The sequence below is a fragment of the Artemia franciscana genome, chromosome 5 (genome assembly GCF_032884065.1).
Source record: "Artemia franciscana chromosome 5, ASM3288406v1, whole genome shotgun sequence".
Lineage (NCBI taxonomy): Eukaryota > Metazoa > Arthropoda > Branchiopoda > Anostraca > Artemiidae > Artemia > Artemia franciscana.
This window is the reverse complement of record NC_088867.1, coordinates 46,352,699-46,372,923: the sequence shown is the minus strand read 5'-3', so window position 1 is coordinate 46,372,923 and position 20,225 is coordinate 46,352,699. Positions and strand designations below refer to the sequence as shown.

The following is a 20,225-nucleotide window of genomic DNA, read 5'->3' as shown; positions in this document are numbered from 1 at the left end:
ACTGAAACTAATGAACAACATTGAAGCTTAAAATGAAGGGAAATTATTCCATGTATAAGGGGGGAGTTCTTCCTCCTCGATACCTTACTCTTTACGCCGAAAAACAAAGGACCGTTTAATTAGAATAAGAAGTTTTCTTTCAAAAATGCTTTAGCGTGAAAAGTGAGGTATTGAGGAGGGACAACCCCCCTCATATACGGAATGATTTTTTGTTAATTTTAAATTTCAATGTTGTTCTTTATTTTCAGTTGTAAAATGAACTTTTTTTTATTTGATAGTCAAAAGAATCTGTTTGACGTACTCTTGAAAAATATTGACTTACATCCTGATTGGCTCTGCCAAACAAAAAAATATACCTAAAATAATTTGCTCCCGGAATCAAACAAAAATCAGAATAAAAATCAGAATGTTGAACTATGCCAGACTGAAAATTTTATTTTTGGCTTTTCAATGTATTTCCTAAATGATATATTTTCGAGCTGGGGGGAGAGGGAATAAAATTATTTAACGAAGAAGAGAAGTACTAGGCAGAAACTTATCTAACAGTGAAAGCAGGTGAAATAAAGTCACAATGAACTACGGAGGAAATCCTGAAAACCAAGTTTTCAGGCGATCGAGGCCTATAGCTTCACCCATGATCAGTATTTGCCTCAATCCTCGCTAGAACAACGAGAAATGTATCCTAATAATAAGACCCAATTTCAGTCAGAACGAATTATAAAACCTGAGGAATCACTAACTTTCAGAATAATGCACGCCAAGTGGCGCTTGGGAAGCATGGTGAAAGCCAGTCAAGCGGGGTGATACAGTGCCAAGTGTCTTGGTGACAATGTCAGTTAAGGTAGAGCAGTGCCATGCGCGGCAGAGCCGTGTGATACATAAGGCACTCAAAGGTATACTCCAGATGGAAATGTCAACTAGTACTACCCTTTGTCCTAATCATGGTCAGTATCCCCTACTTAGTTTCTGATCACACAAAACATAAATTACTTTTCACCTGAACTCTCTTGCCACGTGGCAATAATAATCTTGGGCAAAGAGCTTTTTTGAAAATAAAAGCCTGGCTTAGATGATGGATTGTTTTTCCCATTAGCGAGAACTGAAAGGCTTATTGAAAAGGATATACAAACTTGCCACTCTGTTCAAAGGAAATTTTGAGAGGATTACTTCATTGAACAAGAAGAACGAGGGACAACATGGTTGTTTCGTCAACTTAAATAAAAGGTAAATAAAGTTTTCTCGATAATTTTGAAGCAAAATGACTTAACCCTGAGGAACCCAAAACGGTTCCTGCTGTAGACAGGGTTTGTTCCCTTAAGATAGTAGCTTATGAAAGTATACGCTGACAAACATTCTTGTAAATTATCAGGCTCTTTTGTCCAAGAAAATTTGGAACATGAGAGACAAATGGCAAATTAACCTTTTTTTTCTGTCCTCTTTCTTTCTTGTGTTCGTTTTTCTTGCCAGGTCTTTGGAGTCCTATATCCCCTGATTTCAGTCGTTTAATGGTGGTAATGTGCATGAATATATTTTAATTCGTTCCCTATTTCCCATTTTTCAGGCCATGGAGTCCACTGGAGAAGAATACCCAATTATATGTTATTTGTTGTTGTAGAAATATTATTAATAAACGATCTTTTGATCTTTTTATGCCTAAATGAATATTACTGGGTTTACTCATCATCACTCAGCACTTACGACTGGGCTTTTTCACTTTCCAAACTAAGCACTTTTCAAATTACTAGAATATTTTTTATTGCTTTCTGCTGCTACTTAGAAAAGTATAACCAGGGAGATAAAAATGTCGGGAATCTGCTGCAATATCAATCCCCGAAAATCTTTCCCAGTTTTTTTTCCTCGAGCTCAACTAGTTTCTTACGACACTAAATAAAGATCGCTGGAAAGTGATTGTTTACCATAGTACACCCTAATTTTCACCCTTAGAGAGGTGAAAAATTTTCAGAGATTGGCTATTTTATAAAACTTCAAAACTTCCTTATAAATGGACAGGTCATTTCGTTAATGTTCTTTTAACGACACTAAATCTCTAATCTAAAATAAAGAAAATTAAACTTTCGCTAAACCCTTTTAGAATAAAACCAGTGCACATTACATTCTGTTTGCTCAGCTATGAAGGAGCATAACGATTTCTACTTGAGACTCTTAACGTTCCATTGTCTAGAATGCTGGAAATCGTTTGCCAAAAATCTTAAGAATGCTTTTACGGCCAATGAAGCTTAATTTATTCTGAATCCCTCTCATCCTTACAGACATAGATAAAGCTTTCTTAATAGAAAGTAATATTCGTTTCATAAAATGTTAATGCTTTAAAAGCAATTTTTAAAAATATACCACTTAAACATTTAATAAAAACGATTCTTCCTATCCCTCCAGTTGAGTGAATTAGGGGAGGTATGTGCCCCTTCATTCCCCCTACATGTTTAAGAATACCTATTCAGGTGCATTATCATTGAAAAATTATGTGTTTTGTATCTTCATTAGACTAATGACAAGTTCCCCCCCTCACATTTTGAATTTACGTTTTTCCCCGCCCCGCCTTAAGCTTCATGAATTGACGCTGCTGTATCCCTCCTGTTAAGCATTTTGCTTCTAGTGATGATTAGTGGCGCTTTTATTGGAATCTCCTCTTGATTCTCGCGCCAACAGAGTAGAATGGGTTTCATGCAGTCATCCTTTGGGTTTTGCTTGTTTTATAAAATGATTTTACAGTTTGGATATGGAATTCAAGCTTCTAAATAACACAAGCATTGGCGCCATTTCAGTCAAATATTGGGAGGGGGGCAAAATGCACTTCTAAAATCTAGAGGAAGGCAATTTTGTTTTTGTTTTTCAATGAAAACTTCAAAAAAGGGCATTTTTAGTGAAATAACTGAAAAAAACAATGTATTTTTCAAAATTTAGACTGGATTTTATGCCCCTCTTACCAAAATACACACTACTGAAAACAGAAAGTCCATGTGTGGTTTAGTGTCCGTCTAGCCCATATATGTGCCCGTCATTACCTATAATAGAACGGGGTGAACCGATATACACCGATCCTCTAGACATTGCGATGGGTTCTAAGATTTGAAAAAAATCTGATCCAAAACGTTTCTTTCTTTTACTGGCTCAAATTTTAATGTTTGACTTCCTTTTTCTGGCATGCACTTAAGGAATGGCTATTATGAATATAACTCACCAAAATAAGCCAATGGAAATAAAATATACTTTTCAACACGCAAGCATAGGATAGTAATTTCGGTACTTATTAATAATATGGAACACACTCAAGAATTACGCTTAGGTTACATCTCAGAAAACCAGTTTCATAGTTACAAAAACAAGTAACGGATGATACAATGCACTAGACTTCGACAGAATGCATTAGACTTTATAATTTGGGCCACATATTGGCACATTAGGGAGATTAGGTTATCTTAGGTTAGGGACACTGTCCCAATACTTTACCCCCACCTCCATTCCTAATGTGCAAATATATAGCTCAAATTATACTATTATATAAACTAAAGGTTACATGAAGGTTATATTTCGTTCGGATTAACATAACTTCACTTCTTGGATGGGTTCCGTATTATTAAAAAGTACCGTAATTTCTCTTTGGCTGAACTGTGATAATAAAAAATTACTAAATTACAAAATTTGCATTGGGAGGATTGAAAACACCTTTAATTACGTCAATGATGTAATATAATGTCTTCACTTACAACTTTGTCGCCAAGATTTCTCACTCTGCATTGCAATAAAGCAGGTTGGCCTGCTAATACCGTAACATTTCTTGAAGGCCCGTTTTCAAAATAAGGCCGAGAACTAAGAATGGCTTCAATGGTTGACTGATATTTCAAGGATCCCGCAAAGAACCCATGCAATGAAGTCACTTCTCCATTTCCCAAATCTGAAAAATAACTTGTCATGAAGTGCATGTCGTGGCACTGATCCGGAACACAAACAGTTTTGCTTATAATGATAAGAGCGGAATTATTTTCTACTGAGCTAATATAGGTAAACAAATGAAAGAAAATAATCTTCCTTATTCTTATGGAATGCAAAGGCAATTAAAACGCAGAAAACTGTAGCTCTTCAAATTATGTCCACAGTGGCAGCTACCCAGAAAGTTATAAATTTTCAAACGTGTAGAGTTTTTTTTCTTTTTTTTTTTTTTTTTTTACTTGATTTCAAAGATAGAATTTATCCAGTAAAACTTTTAAAACACTGAGAGAATTTAAATTTCTGAAAACAAAATCTTAGTTTTTAACTTTTATTAAACAACAGGTGAAGTTGCGAATAACAATAGAACTTTAGTCAACATATTACAAATAAGAAAAAAATGCGGATCTAAATTTTAGCACAATTCGTGCTAAAATTTTATTGTTACAGCTACCACTAAAATCAAAACAAAATAATCTTTTTGTCCCCTGATCATCTTGAAACCTACGATCATACATAATCAAAGATGGTAAGGAAAACTTTGCATAAGAGTAAATAATTTCGTCAAGCGTAATTTGAATGAATCGCTTATAAAAAATACATATGGTAGCAACAGGAATGTAAAAATATAGAAATAAAAGGGAGGATGTGGGATAAGGTCATGGCAGAAACATCAAAAAACAGAAAAAATTGAATTTCCGATATGCAAGATATGAAGATAATTAAAAGACAAAAAAAAACAACATGTTCTCTAAATGCTCACTACGTTGCAGGTATCAATTACATTAAAAAAAAAGGTTTTTTTAGCTGAAAGTAAGGAGTGACATTAAAACTTAAAAGGAACAGAAATTACTTCGTATATGAAAGGGGCTGCTTCCTCATCAACGCTCCGCTCTTTACGCTAAAGTTTTACTCTTTCTCTCAACTCTGCTTTTTAAAACAGTAAAAAACTTTAGCGTAAAGAGCGGGGCGTTGATGAGGAAGCAGCCCCTTTCATATACGAAGTAATTTCTGTTCCTTTTAAGTTTTAATGTCACTCCTTACTTTCAGCTAAAAAAACCTTTTTTTATTTAATTTCTGAACGTTTTTGAATCAATGCATGTTTTGATTTTGGCTCTCCGCAGAGGAATAATTAACACGAAATTTGCAAGCTTATTTTTATTTTTTATTTTTTGGATAAATGGCTTTCTCATAGTTTTCATCGAATGATTTTGAGAAAAAAAGGAACGGTGGAGGAAGCCTAGTTGCCCTGCGATTTTTTGGTTGCTTAAAAAGGCAACTAGAACTTTTGATTTTCTACGAATGTTTTTATAAGTAAAAGATAAACGTAACTAATAAATTAGCTTACGTAACGAACTTTTGTAATCTCATGTTTTTATTACATATATGAGGGGTTCAACCCCTCGTCAGTACCTCGCTCTTTACACTAAAGATTAAATTTTGTCCCAATTCATTAAGAATGACCCCTGAATCACAAAAGCCGTAGAATAAATAGTTGAAATCACTAAAAATACTTTAGCGTAAAGAGCAAGGTATTAGGAGTTGAGCCCCTCATATGCGTAATAATTTTTGTTCTTTTTAAGATTTAATGCTGCTCCTTACTACTTGTTGAAAAAAATTTTCGTATTTATTTTTTCATTGTTTTTTTTTAATAATGCTTGAAAATCCTGCACTCCCTTCATGGAAATTTTCTTCACCCATGACAAATTCCTCGATGGAAAGATCCCCAAACATATCCCCCTCTTTTTAACCCCTCCCCCCAACCAAAAAATCCCCCTGAAAACGTATGTACACTTCCGAATAAGGATTACTATATGTAAGCACTGGTCAAAGTTTGTAACTTGCAGCCCCTACCACGGGGACTGTGAGGGAGTAAGTCGTCCCCAAAGACATAGTTATAAGATTTTTCGACTACGTTGAATAAAATGGCTATCTAAGAATTTTGATCCGTTGACTTTGGGTAAATAATTAGCGTAGAAGGGCGCCTAGATACCCTCCAATTTTTTGGTCACTTAAAAAGGGCACTAGAACTTTTCATTTCCGTTATAATGAGCCCTCTCGCAAGATTCTAGGACCACTGGGTCGATGCGATCACCCCTGGGAAAAAAAAACAACAAAAAAACAAATAAACACGCATAAGTGTTCTGCCTTCTGGCAAAAAATACAAAATTCCACATTTTTGTAGATAGGAGCTTGAAACTTCTACAATAGGGTTCTCTGATACGCTGAATCTGATGGTTCGATTTTCGTTAAGATTCTATGACTTTTAGGGGGTGTTTCCCCCTATTTTCTAAAATAAGGTAAATTTTCTCAGGCTCCTAACTTTTGATGGGTAAGACTAAACTTGATGAAACTTATATATTTAAAATCAGCATTAAAATGCAATTCTTTTGATGTAGCTATTGGTATCAAAATTCTATTTTTTAGAGTTTTGGTTACTATTGAGCCGGGTCGCTCCTTACTACAGTTCGTTACCACGAACTGTTTGATACAATTATAAAAAATACAACCAATAAAGAAGACATTGCAATGTGGAAGTTTTAAAGAAAGTAAATATGGAAAAAACTGAATATTTGGGCTATATATTTAACAATAAGAGAGTAGAACAAGGATAAACTTCGACTATTAATAAAAAAATCAAACTAACTAAAAAACAACAGTAAAAGACCCAATGAAAGTCCCCAATAAAGATCCAATAGACAATAAAAATCTAGGCGTTTTTCTGAATGTAAATTCAACCAAGACTAGGAAAAAGGTGGCTCATACAGATAAAACCATTTCAGAAGCAAGTTTTTAATGTTTTTCTCGCCTTTTTGGCAGCTAGCTTCATAAGACTTTAGCTTCGTAACAGTCTGCTTTTTAAAACAGTTAAGATCCTATGACTTTTAGGGGGTGTTTCCCCCTATTTTCCTAAATAACGCAAATTTTCTCAGGCTCGTAACTTTTGATGGGTAAAACTGAACTTGATGAAACTTATATATTTAAAATCAGCATTAAAATGCGATTCTTTTGATGTAGCTGTTGATATCAAAATTCAATTTTTTAGAGTTTTGGTTACTATTGAGCCGGGTCGCTCCTTACTACAGTTCGTTACCACGAACTGTTTGAAACCGTTTCAGAAGCAAGTTTTTAATGTTTTTCCCGCCTTTTTGGCAGCAAGCTTCGTAAGACTGGATTATCGTTAGACCGGTAATCGTTGTTTCTGTTTTATGTCAATTCCTATTTAATTAGATTTATATACGATATATTTGATTTTACCTAACATAATATATAAAGATATTAACCATTACAAATTTAAGTCCCTACGCTAGGGAAAAGAATTTAATTTTGTTAATGCGCAAGTGTGTATTTTCTAAAGTCTCTATATAAAGAAGCATTTTAATTTGATGTATATTTAATTTTAATTTCTCTTGAACAATCTATTTAATACTTAGATAATTACTAATTAAAGTGGTGTTGTCAAAGAGTATTGAATAGCTGGGACTTCCTAAAATATGGTTGCTCAGAGTTGAATCAAAAGAATTGGAAATACTACTAGAATTTAGTGACTTTTTAAGATAGCCTTGTGCTGTTGTAGACGTATTTCTAAGCTCTGATCGGTTCGACCGGTACAATAGCTGCCACAATAACAAGTTATTTGATATACCCCTCTTTGGCGAATTGAGGCCTTTGCCTTACCAGAGTTGAGGAAATTATAATTTTTAAATTACTTGTAAAAAAAACAGACTTTATTCTCAATACAAACATTTTTTTTTTTGGTAAGTAGGTAGAATTCTATACTGGGGGAATAATCTTATATTTTCCAACTGAAAAGTTTGTAGGATCATTTTTGAAGGTTTTCCAAGACAAGATTACTTTGACAGTTGATGATTCTTGTTGGTCTATTGTCACGCAAGTTTACATTCCAATTTATTAAAAATGGCTATCAAATTTTGATCTGAAAGTGCTTAGAAATAAGTTTATGAAAAATAAACTAAGTGAAATAATTCCTTTTGTGTATTATGTGTAGAAAAAGCTTCCTTTTTGCATCTATTGTGCTATTACTTTAACGATTATCTTTGTTTTATAAGTCTCACCGAATGTCAAAACACAAGACTATGCCGTGCGAAATGAATATAATAACGGCTTTACCACAGTGGCCTGTTCATGAATTTTATGAATTACAGATTATAGTCCTTATCAAGACTATATATAGCTCTTACTCCCATTAGATTTACACCATATTAATTTCTTCCTTCTCGTGACTACAATTTTCCCACAAGAGGTTAATTATTGTTTTCAATAGAAGTTCTCTGCTCAGTTAAGGACTTCTTTGAATACTAAAAATAGGTTTAATACCTGGAATTCTTCTGTATGCGTTACTGGCATGTTACAACGAGAACATTAATTCATTGCAAATTTCTTGTTTAGTTAAATATCACTTTAGCCAAAGAAAAATTTCTTGAAAAGGGAATCAACTGACAGAAGACCGTGATGGCTATATTACGTGGCAACACTACTGCTTTCACAGCTTTTTCGGGCTTTTCTTATGATGAGGCGGTCTAGAGCTCTGAAGCGGCAAGAGATGAAAATTTGAGATTTTTCCTTGCTTTGAAAATAGTGAAACAGGGCATATAAATTTTAGTGAAGCTCGTAAAATTTCCAGTTATTTGCAAGAAAGCAGAAATAAAACTCTTTTTTTCTTATATCCTATATATTGCCAAAACAGAACATTCCTACCTGGAAAAATGAAGTTTTTCAGAACATTTCTTTTACTCCTGCAGTACACTAAATTATCTTTCTGAGAACTGCAGAACAAAATTTTGTATTTCTTCTAGATTTCATGGAAACAATTCTGGAAAAGTCAATCAAGAATGCTAAATTCTGATTTTTTAGTTGTTTTTTGAAAATTTTGGTTTGATGCTATTTGTATTTTACCCAACTAATGCTATGAAAAGTATACAAGATGACATGAGGTTTCGTTTGTACAAAATTACTTCGTTCAATTAGAAATAATTTTGAAGTTTTCACATCACATCACCTTTTTTGAAACCCTAGAGGTAACGTTTTTTAAGACCAGATAGTTTTTTTTTCAACTTTGATAGGTAGATTTTTATTTCTGCCACTGAACATCTCGGTGAGTGGAAAATAAGGCTGTTCGTGGCTAGTAATGTTTCTTAATACACGAAGAAACTTTCTGATATCTCAAAGATTCGAAAAACTTTGATGTCGAGCAGAAGAGTTTATGTCAACAACAATGTACTTCCATAAATTGTAGCTTTATGGAAACTGAAGATCCCTAATAAATTTTTAAAGAAAATGTATTTCTTTTGACAAAGAAAATGTGCTTAGTCAAACAAAAATAGATTTTCCATGGTGCTCATACATTATGCAAAGGGTTCTTATCCTTGTATGTCCAAGTTTTAGCCCAATCAGGATTGTTACAAGGGGGCTGCGGTTAATGCGTGAAAACTTCCGGCTAAAGCCGCACCAGTAAAAGAAAGTGAAGAAAAAGTTGAATTTTTGTCCACTTTGTGTCTATAAAAGGACCCCTTCTAGGCACTTAAGTAAAGATTTATTCTAGAGAGGAGTGGGGGGGGGGACAAAATTCGAAAGAACGTAAGCTGTTGATGCTTGCCTAAAAGATAGAAGACACTGTTAATAAAATATTAATTATTTTGATATTTTTTTAGAGAGATGTTGGGAGGGCCATGGCAAAAAGAGTGAAAAAAGTAAATTAAAGTCCACGACCCCGAAATAAATCTACCTACCTCAAAAACTAAATCAAAATGAAGAGCCACCTTCTAGGGGTAACAGCTTAAAGGTGGCTGAATAAAAATATTGATAATTTCATTGAGTTTTTTATCTTTTTTCACTGTGGGTGGACGAGCAGAGGACTTTGCGGAGATATTTGTGTTTTTTCCTTTTTTCACTTGCGATTAAATCCCTCCTTCTGTTTGTTTACTTGTGTTTGTTTGTATTTGTTCTGTTTGCTTTTTTGTCGTTTTTTCGTTCTTCAGTGTATGGTCTTAAGGTCATACTTAGCCAGTATGGTGTCAGAATCTATTAAACAGAGAAAGGGGACAAGTGCAAATAACTATGGATAGTTATTTTTGCCTCTGAAATCTATCTGCTGTGTTTGAAAAAGCTACTATAAATGCCGAAAATGTGCAAATGATTTAAAAGAAAATAAGGCTATAATTAAAAGTGTAAAACAAATTCTTCAAAAGGTGAAATTCAATAGGATTTCAAAAATAGAAAAGAAGTTCTTCTTTGAAAATGAAAAAACTAATGAACACACAGTTCAGGATTTATATGGTTTAATATTTGTTTAGAAGTTCGGACTCGTCAAATGTCCTCATATTAAAGCAGTGCGCGTGTATTAAACCGAAGTTTGCCAAATGATTCTCTAAAAAACTGAAAATAAAACTAATTCTTTGGATGCATTATTCAGAGTACACACTCCCCACTATTTTCCCATTTACCCCTATTCTCAAGGGAACACTTAGTTTGATTACCTCGCTCTTTCTACGACAGAGTTGTAATTTCAGCTTTCTGTCTTTCGCATGATGTGTAACAGCCTTTTAATCAAAGATACATTTCTGAGAGAAATAATTATTGTGTTGCCCCTATTATTAAGAAAAACTTAAAATACAGCCTTGCAAGACCGAAGAACATTATTAGAAACCTATTGTTCCGATCCAGCAAAAAAGAAAGTCATACACGGGAAACTCAAAATTTAGGAAAAAGACAAAAAAATTAAGGATATTTCTACTAAAAGTTTCCTAAGCTGGGAGATACAGGAGTGAACTAGGGTTATGGTAGAGTTCTGCAATTCTCTCTCCTATATTTTTTTGGAAACTAGATTTGAAAAACACCTTCATCGTATCTTTATTTTTTGTTTAAGAAAAATGTATTTGCCTCTCCCTGTATTACTGCGAAATAATCCCATTGAGTAGATTTCATCGAATGGGTATTAAACTCCCTTTCACTGGCTTTTTTGCACCGTCAGCCCATTATTTTGATGTTTTTTTTTTGTGTTTTCCTTAAAAAGATCATGAATGTCTGCCTTGATCTTATTTTAAATAGCCTACCATAAAAACCTTGTACGTTTACCACAACAATTTAATGAAAATGGAAAATTGGTCTCACGATAGAGACACCCTTTTAAGTTTCAAACCTAACGAAGGCTAGGGTATAAAAAAAAAAAAAAAAAAAAACCATCATGCTTTTTCTAGTGGCATAGCCAACTTATTCGAAATTTAGTTCTAGTCTAAATATCAGTTTTTCACTTTGACAAAAAAGTTTTCCATCAAAAATTGTTATCAGTTTTTCAGTTTATTTTGTTACTATCGGTTAGTCTTTGTCTCTGTTTCTTTGCTTTTATTTCTTTTGTTTCCTTATCTCGTTCTGTTGCTCCACAGTGCTTTGTACTATTCTGGTTAAAAATAAACAAACAAACAGTAGCAATGGAAGAGAAAATGTCTCTTGTAGAATAAAATAAAACAATAATAATAAGGAATAATAAAAAGAAAATTTCGCAAAAGCAAGGAGCTATTCATTGATTTACACTGCATCGAACATAAGTTAGAAAGAGGGCTCACTCCCGGAAGATAATATAATTTAATATATAATATAAATAATATAAATACATAAATAATAATGATAATATAAATATAATATAGATAATACCATTGACTTGGTAACGATCAATATGTCTCCCATGTATATTTCTATGGTATGAATCTTAAAAAGCGAATGGTATTAAAATATAGGAAAAGTAAATCAAACGCAAACCTTGAGCGGAGGAGATTATCTCCTCCTATTTAGGAGAAGATAAATACCTCGCTCTTTATGCTAAAGTATTTTTAGTAATTTCAGCTATTTATTCTACGGCCTTTCTAATTCAGGGGTCATTCTTAAAGAATCGGAACAAAACTTAAGATTTAGTGTAAAGAGCGAGGTATTGGCGAGGGGACAAACCCTCTCATATACATAATAAAAAATAAGAATATAAAAGTTTGTTACGTAAGTTAATTCTTAAGTTACGTATATTTTTTACTAATAAAAACGTTCGTTAAAAATTAAAAGTTCTAGTTGCCTTTTTAAGTAACCGAAAAATTGGAGGGCAACTAGACCTCCTTTCCCACCCCTTATTTCTCAAATCGTCTATCTAAACTAACAGAAAGCCATTTAGCCAAAAAAAGAATTGGTATGCAAATTTCGTTTTAATAATTTATGTGCGGAGAGACAAAATCAAACATGCATTAATTCAAAGCGTTCAGAAATTAAATAAAAAAAAACTAGTTTTTTAAATGAAAGTAAGGAGTGACATTAAAACTTAAAATGAACAGAAATTACTCTGTATATGAAATGTGTTGTCACCTCCGCAATCCCTCACTCATTACGCTAAAGTTTGACTCTTTGCACAATTCTACTTTTTTAACATTTAAAAACTTTAGCGTAAAGAGTGAGGGATTGCGGAGGTGACAACTCATTTCATATACGGAGTAATTTCTGTTCGTTTGAAGTTTTAATGTCACTCCTTACTTTCAGTTAAAAAAAACTAGTTTTTTTTATTTAATTACTATTAAGATTGATGCAATTTGATGAATATTGTGATTTACTGACGAATTCTAGAAAACATTTTGATTGGCTCAATATAGCACAACATAAATCTCGATGTTACTAGAATCTAATTATGAATAGGCCTTTACAAGTCACAAAACGATCAAAAATGGTGTTTATAAAGGCCAAATGAAAATACTGAAGAAAACGCAAAAAGTGAATACTTCCAGAGAACAACCGCCTTTCTCTTTCAGCGCGAACAAAATAATATGATCAAGGAAAAAACAAAAACCAAAAAAACAAGCGCGGAAAGTACAACAAAACCAATGAAAAAAAACACTAAAAACTTAAATAAAGACCAAAAATTAAATGAATTAAAATCAAATACCTAACAAACAATAAAGTGAGCTATTCGCCAATATCCACGATTTGTACAAAATCCAAACAAATTTGAACTGTCAACGACAGATACTAACGAACAACTGAGAAATAAAAAAGAATTCATTCATTCAAACAAACGAAGCAGCAATTGAATAAATTGGAGAACTTGGTCACCTGAATTCTGATTTTAACCATTGTATTCTTTGCGGATACCCTTTGAGATCTAAGGGGTTGATGTATTTGATTATGTGATTGGGGAAGTGGCTCAACTGTTATTTCAGAAATTATTAAAGTATCGACTTCTCTTTTGAGAAAATCGAAATAAAACTCGATTCGAATTTCGAAATCGAATTTCAACAGCTTGTCTGTAGTGCTAGAAAATACCTTTTTCATGTGAAATTAGGCTAGCTTGGTTAAATAAAAGAGCATGGTCTGGCTTATTAAATATGTGTTGTTTTTTTGTTTTTTTTTTCCACTTGTTAAAAGTGTTATTAATTTAGGTAGAGTGCTGAGTTAATCTATCCGTAAGTCGTTGATCAGTTCTTCCGATGTACCAAAGACCACAAGAGCAAAGAACTGTGTAGACACCAGAATTCTCAACTATCGGGATAGGGTCTTTACCTTGGTAGATTTGGGAACTGATAGTTTTTCTGGGTCTATAGTAAGTGAAAATATTATTTTTCCTTAGATTTTTGGAAATGTGGTCTGAAACCCCTTTAACGTACGGGAGACCAAGATACCCTGAATTTTCCCTTTGATTTGCACTTTTGATTTACTATATGATAATTTTTAATACGTTTTGCAATTACAGAATTTATTAAACTAATTGGATAACCATTCCCAAATAAAATGTCTCTAAGGTGGTCAAGCTCTGAATCGAGGAAACGTGGAGAACAAACTTGCAATGCTCTGTCAACTACAGAAGTGACCACTCCTCTTTTCACAGCGGGAGAATGATTAGAGGAATAATTTAAGTAACGGTCACTATGTGTGGGTTTTCTATAGACTCCAAACTCGAAGCATATATCACTTCGGTGAACCAGGACATCTAAGAAAGGGAGACGCCTTTCTACATCTAATTCCTGAGTAATTTTAAGTTTTGGATCCAAGGAGTTAAGCAAGTGGAGGAAAGACTCCAAAGATTCATCACCATGCTCCCATAAATAAAAAATATCGTCTTTAAAACGAACCCAAAATTTCGGTTTACAAAAACTTTGCAAAATAGTCTTTTCTTCAAGATTTTCCATGAAGATATCAGCCTCAATTGGTGAAAGGGGCGCCTATTGAAAGCCCATATTTTTGTCTATAAGAAACGACTCTACAATGGAAGTAAAAAGAAGTTCTGTTACAAAGGGCCGTAAGCGAAAGAAGTGTCTGATTCGAAAGTGTAGCTTTTTCTGATATTATTAATATTATTATTGTTATTTATTGGAAAACCTGTCATACAAAAAAAAAAGCAAAAGACGGAGCAATAAACGAAAGAAAAAAAGAAGAAAGACACACTGAGCGCAAAGACAAACACTTTAAAAAAAAAACAACACAACAAGAACATCTTAACTACTGGGCCAATACCAGGGATGGTTCAACTTCGACAATGGGTTAGAACTGAGTTTGAAAATTCCGGTGTCTACAGAATTCCTTGCCCTTGTGGTTTTTGGTACGTCGGAAGAACTGATCAACGACTTACGGATATATTAACTCAGCACTTTACGTCAATTAATAACATACTTAAAAAGCGGAAAAAACCTGCAAATTCTGACTCTGCCCTCTCAAAACACATGTTTAATAATCCAGACAATACTGTTTTATTCAACCAAGCTAGCCTAATTTCCTATGACAAAGGTATTGTCCAGCACTACAGAGAAGCTGTTGAAATTTATAAATACCATCATTTAGGTCTAGCTTTGAACAGAGATTCAGGTGATTTAAGAATAAATGAGTCTTATTTCGGTTTTCTCAAAAGAGAAGCCGATACTTTAGTAATCCCTGAAATAAACGTTGAACCAATTTCCCAATCACATAATCAAATGCATCATCAATCCCTTAGGTCTCAAAGAGTATCCGCAAGGAATACAATGGTTAAAATCAAAAATCAGGTGACCTAGTTCTCCAATTTATTCAATTGCTGCTTTGTTTGTTTGAGTGAATGCATTTTTTCTTTTATTTCTCAGTTATTCGTTACTATCCGTCGTTGGCAAATCAAATTTGTTTGGATTTTGTGCAAATCTCGGATATTGGCGAATAACTCACTTTATTGTTTGTTAGGTATTTGATTTTAATTCGTTTAATTTTCGTCTTTTATTGAATTCTATTTAATTTTTTGGCGGTTTTTTTATTGGTTTTGTTGTACTTTCCGCGCTTGTTTTTTTGGTTTTTGTTTTTTCCTTGATCATATTATTTTGATAATATGTTTGGCTTTGTTTGTTTGAGTGAATGAATTTTTTCTTTTATTTCTCAGTTATTCGTTACTATCCGTCGTTGGCAAATCAAATTTGTTTGGATTTTGTGGAAATCTTGGATATTGGCGAATAACTCACTTTATTGTTTGTTAGGTATTTGATTTTAATTCGTTTAATTTTCGTCTTTTATTGAATTCTATTTAATTTTTTGGCGGTTTTTTCATTGGTTTTGTTATACTTTCCGCGCTCGTTTTTCTGGTTTTGTTTTTTCCTTGATCACATTACTTTGTTCGTGCTGAAGAAGAGAGGCAGTTGTTCTCTCGAAATATTCACTTTTTGTGTTTTCTTCAGCATTTTGAATTGGCCTTTGAAGACCTCACTTTTGGTCGTTTCTTTCTTTATGTTATGGCAGGCCAATGTGGTTTAAGAAATTATTTTTGTCATGCTTATGGGGAGCATTCTACCAATGTGGCTACTATATTTATACCACTTGCAAGAAACTGTAATTGTAAAAAAATGCGTATTTTACCCAAGTCAATGTGACCTCCACTTCACTTAAACACACATAAGGTACGGTAATTTACAGAACGTATAGGGTTTGGTATTTTAAATCATGTTATTAGAGATTGCAAAAGCAAGCGCTACAGGTTAAATCAGGATATTTTAAGGCTTGAGCGAGAAATGTTATGCACCTTTTCTTACACTGATTTTCGTCAAATGAAAGCTATTTCTGAAAATTCTTTTCAGCATGATTTCGGGATTTTTAAACAAACTCTCTGAGAAATTCCGCCGTTTAAAATTGAAAAAATTCTCTATCCACGTTTTGTCCCAAAAGCATCTCCTGGTCCTGGTGTGATAAATCTTAGTTCCATCCCCCTTAAAACAGAGCAAAATCAGGTTCTATCGAAAGGAATGGAATTGTCAATAGCCCCCTCAAAAACACCTTATAGTGAAATTATCGCGAACACAGAAGGGGCCCTTCATGAATCTCGTGCGGAGGTTGGAGAGATTAGAGCACATTTTGTTTAAACGTTGTTGGATTCGCCTTCAGTTCATGCTCAAAATTTAAAAAATAATTAGTAAAAATGAACACTGTATTACGTTCACTACATAAAGATTATTCCAGGATTATTACTAAAGCCGATAAAGGCAATACTATTGTTGTATTAGATTCAGATGATTACAACAAAAACGTCAGAGAAATTTTAAACGATTCTAACACATATGAACAAATAGCTACCGATCCCACAGAAAAATTTGTCAAGGAAGTCCAAAAAGAGATTTCTTATCTAAAAGGAAAAGGTGAAATCACAAATCAATTGCACAAAACGTTTTACCCATGTGGGGCACGTCTCCTCCTTTTTATGGCCTTCCTAAAATTCATAAGCCCGGTAACCCACTTCAACTCATTGTTTCCTCATTTAATTCTCCTACAGCAAAAATAGGAAAAATAGGATCTAATTTCATATATCCAGGTCCTGAGAGATACGTCTCTGAATCTCCTAACAAGCTTAGCTCAAAATATCTGAATTTTTCAGCCAAATTTTCGGTACAAGTGTACCAAGTGAAGACCCCAAACCATCTCACAAAACTGGGACAGCTCTTATGTTATATGCCCAGCCTATCCCCGTCGGGATATTTGCCAAGGAAATAACTATAACTTATAATTATATATCACCAGTCGTTTTAAATGGCATTTTGTATGAACTCCAAATCAAGGCTGTGGTACAAAATTGTGAGACATGATCATTCTTAACCACTGCTTCGTCAAATCAATTAAATGGGAATGATGAATTAGCTTCTCTTTTCAACGTAATTTGAAATGGGATAAAATCCAAAGCATAATTTTGCTCGCTTTTCGATGAGAATGATCCTTTTCTAATTAATAATAATGCATATTAGATTGGTTAGTTCATTTCTTTTGTAAGTTATATCTTTGTCATTTTGACGTATTTCATGGACGCCAGGGAAAAAGACAGAATGGAGGATTTAACTATGATAAATGTAGAGTTCTCACCAAACAAAGTAAAATACATATTGTGAATTCTGCGTTTGCAATTTTCGCCCTCAGTCAAACAGGACTTTACACATAATGACTTGCACATATGATTTACACATAGTTTCATTGCTAATCTATTGTTCAATAATAATATTCTCCATAACAATCTAAGAATTGGTTTTTATAGAAAAATTATAGAAATCCTGAAGTAAAGAAGTCTTGAAGGTTTTTAATCATAACAGTCTTAGAAATCCTGAAGTAAAGAAGCCCTGAAGGTTTTTTAAAGAACAATCTTAGAAATTCTGGTGGGTAAAGAAGCCCTGACCATCAAAGGTTTTTTTTTAAGAACCTATAAGGTAAAACCCAAGGAAATCTTTATTTAGTAGGCTCCCTGATGGTGTTCCCCACACCCTTTGATTTTTTAAGAAACAGACGCCTTCCTCTCTTAGAAAGTATTCCCTATGACATAACATGCATCTGCACCTCGAAGAAGTTTAACACTGGCATCGTGAGGGGGTTGCCGTTCAACTTAAATCATAAAAGGAAGAACGGAGTAGCGGCTAAAACTGTTTACTTAAAGCCACCTTGGCGTCACTACTAACAAGCACCCGCATCTCTTAGAAAATATTCCCTATGACATAACAACCAAATAAATCTTGAAGTAAAGAAGCCCTGGCCCTCGTAGGGTTTTTAAAAAGAAACTATTAGGTAACATGCATCTGTTAGAAAACATTACATATGACGTAACTAACACCTGCTGGCTGTCGTGGAATCAACCACTTCAACAACTTCTGAAATCAATGGGTAGGGCTGCTGTAGAACTGTGGGATAGGGCTGTTGTGGGACGTATTATGCTGTCACTATTTGCAGGTATATTTTAATTAAATATTTAATATATAGAGTTGGTTAGGTTAGGATAGGTATTTAATATAATGCGTTCTGGGCGGCCTGCTTTCCACAATTCTCAGTTTTAGTTTCCACAATTTTGTTACTAAAGGATATATTTTCATAATATTTTCGTCTATTTAATTAGAATTAGCCTAACTTTATTCCTTGGGTGTGGTCATTATAGCACGTAAGTACCAAAAATTGTATTATTTTTCGCATGCTGACGTGTTTTAGGGAATCTTTGGGGCTATGTTTGGACTATGCCTAAATAAACCCTGACCTAAACAGTAAAGGACAAAAAAAATATGTAAATCAATTAAAACATGAATTAAAAATTAACAGATATGAGTATCACTAACAATAGTGATAACAGCTTTATGTAATTGTACTTTTAATCAAATTTTAAGCCAGTAAGGAAACAAATAATTCCTGAGTCACAATATTTTGTACAAGTTATCTTTCTGTTTTTATGTGTTAATTGTATTAGATGTTTAAACACATTACTAAAATTATTCTTGGAACGATGAATCACCAACAATCACTGAACCACCTGGATTCGCGTGAATCATTTGGAATGAATCATTTTGGTCAAGATTACATAATTTTTCAAACAGTTCGTGGTAACAAACTCTAAGTAAAGAACGACTCGGTTCAATAGTAACCGAAACTCTAAAAAAAAAGCGTAGGGGAAGAGCCGGTTTACTCGTTTTAATAGTAATTTTTGTTTACACAAAGGTGTTAAGCTAAATATCGAAATGAAATAATTAATTAAAAATATTGATTAAAGATCAACAGATATGTGTATCGACTAACAATAGTGATAACAAAGTTCGTTTCAGACATAGAACGTAGCCCTTTCTTTTAGAAAAAACAATAAAGTTTCATAAATTATCTATCAACTTTTAGCATTTAAGGCATATGCTCACTGTGAAAAATGCGATTTCGTTGCATGATCATAGCAGTAACTAGTACCAAAAGTACAAGATAGTTATATAATTCGGTTGATGCACACGTAATTGAAAATGTAAGAATTATTTTCAACAATTTTCATACAATTTCCAACGTATATTTTTAACTTAAAAAAAATATAGACCAAATTTCAAGACTACTATTTGGTAAATAGTTAAAGCAGAGTCTTAACAATCGAATGACAGCACACTCCTCGTCTTTGTTGGAATATTATATTCTTAGGCCTGCAGCATACCAAAATCTTGTGTAGCCAAGATTTTAGCAAACAAAATAACAGACTTTTTAGCAGAGATTTTAAGATTTTAGCTTTTTTAAGATTTTAACAAACAAAAATAAGCCAAATGGTGGTGAAAAACTTCCACATACTGAAAATATAATTTAATATACTTTAACACAAAACATTTTGTCGGTCTTCAATTCTAAAAGCCTGTAAATGAGGAGGAACGACTATTTTACTTTTTCTGCTTATTTTTGTAAAAAATATGGGTGAATATTTAGTAGTTGGCTCCTTTTGAAGCAAGTATGCAAAACAAACAAAAGTAGTACCATTAGGTTCCTTATTTCATGCTTAATTTAAATATAACTATTGTTTTTCTGACAATGCAAACCCACCCTACCTGATGGTCCCAGATATAGCTTTAGGAATACATGAAACACTAAGAGAAAACGCTAAAACAATAAAAAAAAATTCTGTATAAAATTCATATGTTTCTAGTGGTCAGATTATCCTTTTTCGTCCAATTATTATTTGATTTTTAAATCGTTTCAAATAAAATTTAAATTCACAATTCTGTTGCTCTCTGGTGAAACTAAATTTCATTGAGTCGAGACTGCAAAGACCGTTTTCAAACAGTTTGTGGTAACGAACTATAGTAAGGAGCGACCCGGCTTAATAGTAGCTGAAACTCTAAAAAATTAAAATTTGTTACCAATAGTTGCATCAAAAGAATTGCATTTATACGCTGATTCTAAATATATAAGTTTCATCAAGTTTAGATTTACCCATCAGGAGTTACGAGCCTGAGAAAATTTGTCTTATTTTAGAAAATAAGGGGAAACACCCCCTAAAAGTCTAATAATCTTAACGAAAATCACAC

At 33.3% G+C, this 20,225-nt stretch overlaps 1 protein-coding gene across 2 annotated transcripts in view; it reads right to left on the bottom strand.

Annotated features, from left to right (window-relative positions):
• Positions 1–20,225, bottom strand: part of LOC136027496 (zwei Ig domain protein zig-8-like) — a 315,403-nt gene that overhangs the window by 261,323 nt on the left and 33,855 nt on the right. For both annotated transcript variants that reach the window (XM_065704810.1, XM_065704809.1), the window contains exon 2: positions 3,726–3,913. In XM_065704810.1, the coding sequence (XP_065560882.1) occupies positions 3,726–3,913 (188 nt within the window). The remainder of the gene's footprint in view (positions 1–3,725; positions 3,914–20,225) is intronic.